Source organism: Tribolium madens, unplaced genomic scaffold, assembly GCF_015345945.1.
Source record: "Tribolium madens isolate multiple individuals breed KSU strain unplaced genomic scaffold, Tmad_KSU_1.1 Scaffold_91;HRSCAF=231;Tcas5.2_LG7, whole genome shotgun sequence".
In the NCBI taxonomy this organism is placed as follows: Eukaryota; Metazoa; Arthropoda; class Insecta; order Coleoptera; family Tenebrionidae; genus Tribolium; species Tribolium madens.
Genome location: NW_025401063.1, coordinates 1,155,314 through 1,156,653, shown reverse-complemented (window position 1 = coordinate 1,156,653; position 1,340 = coordinate 1,155,314). Strand labels below are relative to the sequence as shown.

Here is a 1,340-nt window from a genome sequence, read left to right as displayed (position 1 = left end):
TGTAACTTGACTTTTTTTCAATATTAAAAAAGTGTCATTTTTTGGGCTATAGTAAAGTAACTTGATTTTTCTTTTAATATTAAAAGAGTGTCATTTTTTGGGCTATAGTAAAGTAACTTAATTTTTTCCAATATTGAGTGTCAAAAATAATTTTTTTTTGAAATTTAAAACTGTCACAATTTATTTATTTTCCAGATTTGCGAGTTTCACAGGAATGGCACTGTGGTGTTTTTGGACGATATGAAGGTGCCCTACATGTATGAGGACACGTTTTGGATTGGTTACGATAATGAACAATCCGTTACGATTAAAGTGAGTGAAAATTTGGGGGAAATTGAAATAAAATGTGTTTTTTTTTAGACTGAATATGCAAAAGAGAAAAATCTAGCCGGTGTTTTTATTTGGTCGATTGAAACCGACGACATGCATGAATTCTGTGGCGAGAAGAATGGATTGTTGAAGGCAGTTAATAAAGCAATTAAAAATTAAGGATTGTGTTGAGTTTTTAACAATAAAGTTTCCAAAAAAAATTGAGTTTTATTTAAATGGCCAAAAATCCATAATTTATTTGAACTTGAGTGGTATTGAAACTTAACTAAAACATCTGTTTAATCTACCAAATTTGGTAAGAAAATCTAAACTGAACTCAAGAAAAAAAAATTAAATTAGAAAAATAAATTCAAGAAATGATAAAGAAAAAGAAGAGAAATTTTGTTTTAGTTTCAACAGGATTTTCTTTATATTTTATTTTACCCTCTTCACTTGATTTTTTTTTAGCTTCTTATGTAGATTTTTTGTTTAAATGCTTTACTTGTTTTTACTGTCGAATATTGTCTAAATTTCCACTTAGCTTTCTTTAGATTATATTCTAGCTATATTTTTATATTTTTTTCTAGATTCTTGCTTACCTTCTTTTCTAGCTTTATGTTTTAATTTTTTTCTAGAATGTTTATCCAGTTTTTTCTAATTCTTGAATCATTTTTCAGTTTTTATAGCATTTGCCTCTATGGTCTACTTTACATTCTTTTCTACATTTTTTTTCTTTCTTTCATAAATTTTTTTGTTTAAATACAATATTAGCTTTTATGTAGAATATTGTCTAAATTTTCACCTAGCTTTCTTTACAGTATTTCGTAGATTTTTCTAGCATTTTCTTAAATTCTGTTTTAGATTTTTTTTTAGTTGTTTCTTTAGCTTTTTCTTCATACTTTACTTAACTTCTTCTCTAGATTCTTTCCTATCATTTACATTCTTTACTAGATTCTTATTTACCTTTTTTTATAGATTTTTTTTAAATACTACACTAGCTTCTCTGTAGAATAATAAATAATACCTATCTT

The 1,340-nt window shown here is 25.6% G+C and overlaps 1 protein-coding gene across 1 annotated transcript in view; it reads left to right on the top strand.

Annotated features, from left to right (window-relative positions):
* Positions 1–499, top strand: part of LOC123011708 — a 51,716-nt gene extending 51,217 nt beyond the window's left edge. Inside the window, exons 15-16 of the mRNA XM_044409293.1 lie at positions 196–312; positions 361–499. Of these exons, the coding sequence (XP_044265228.1) occupies positions 196–312; positions 361–489 (246 nt within the window). The 3' untranslated portion in view covers positions 490–499. The remainder of the gene's footprint in view (positions 1–195; positions 313–360) is intronic.
* The last annotated feature ends 841 nt before the right edge of the window (positions 500–1,340 follow it).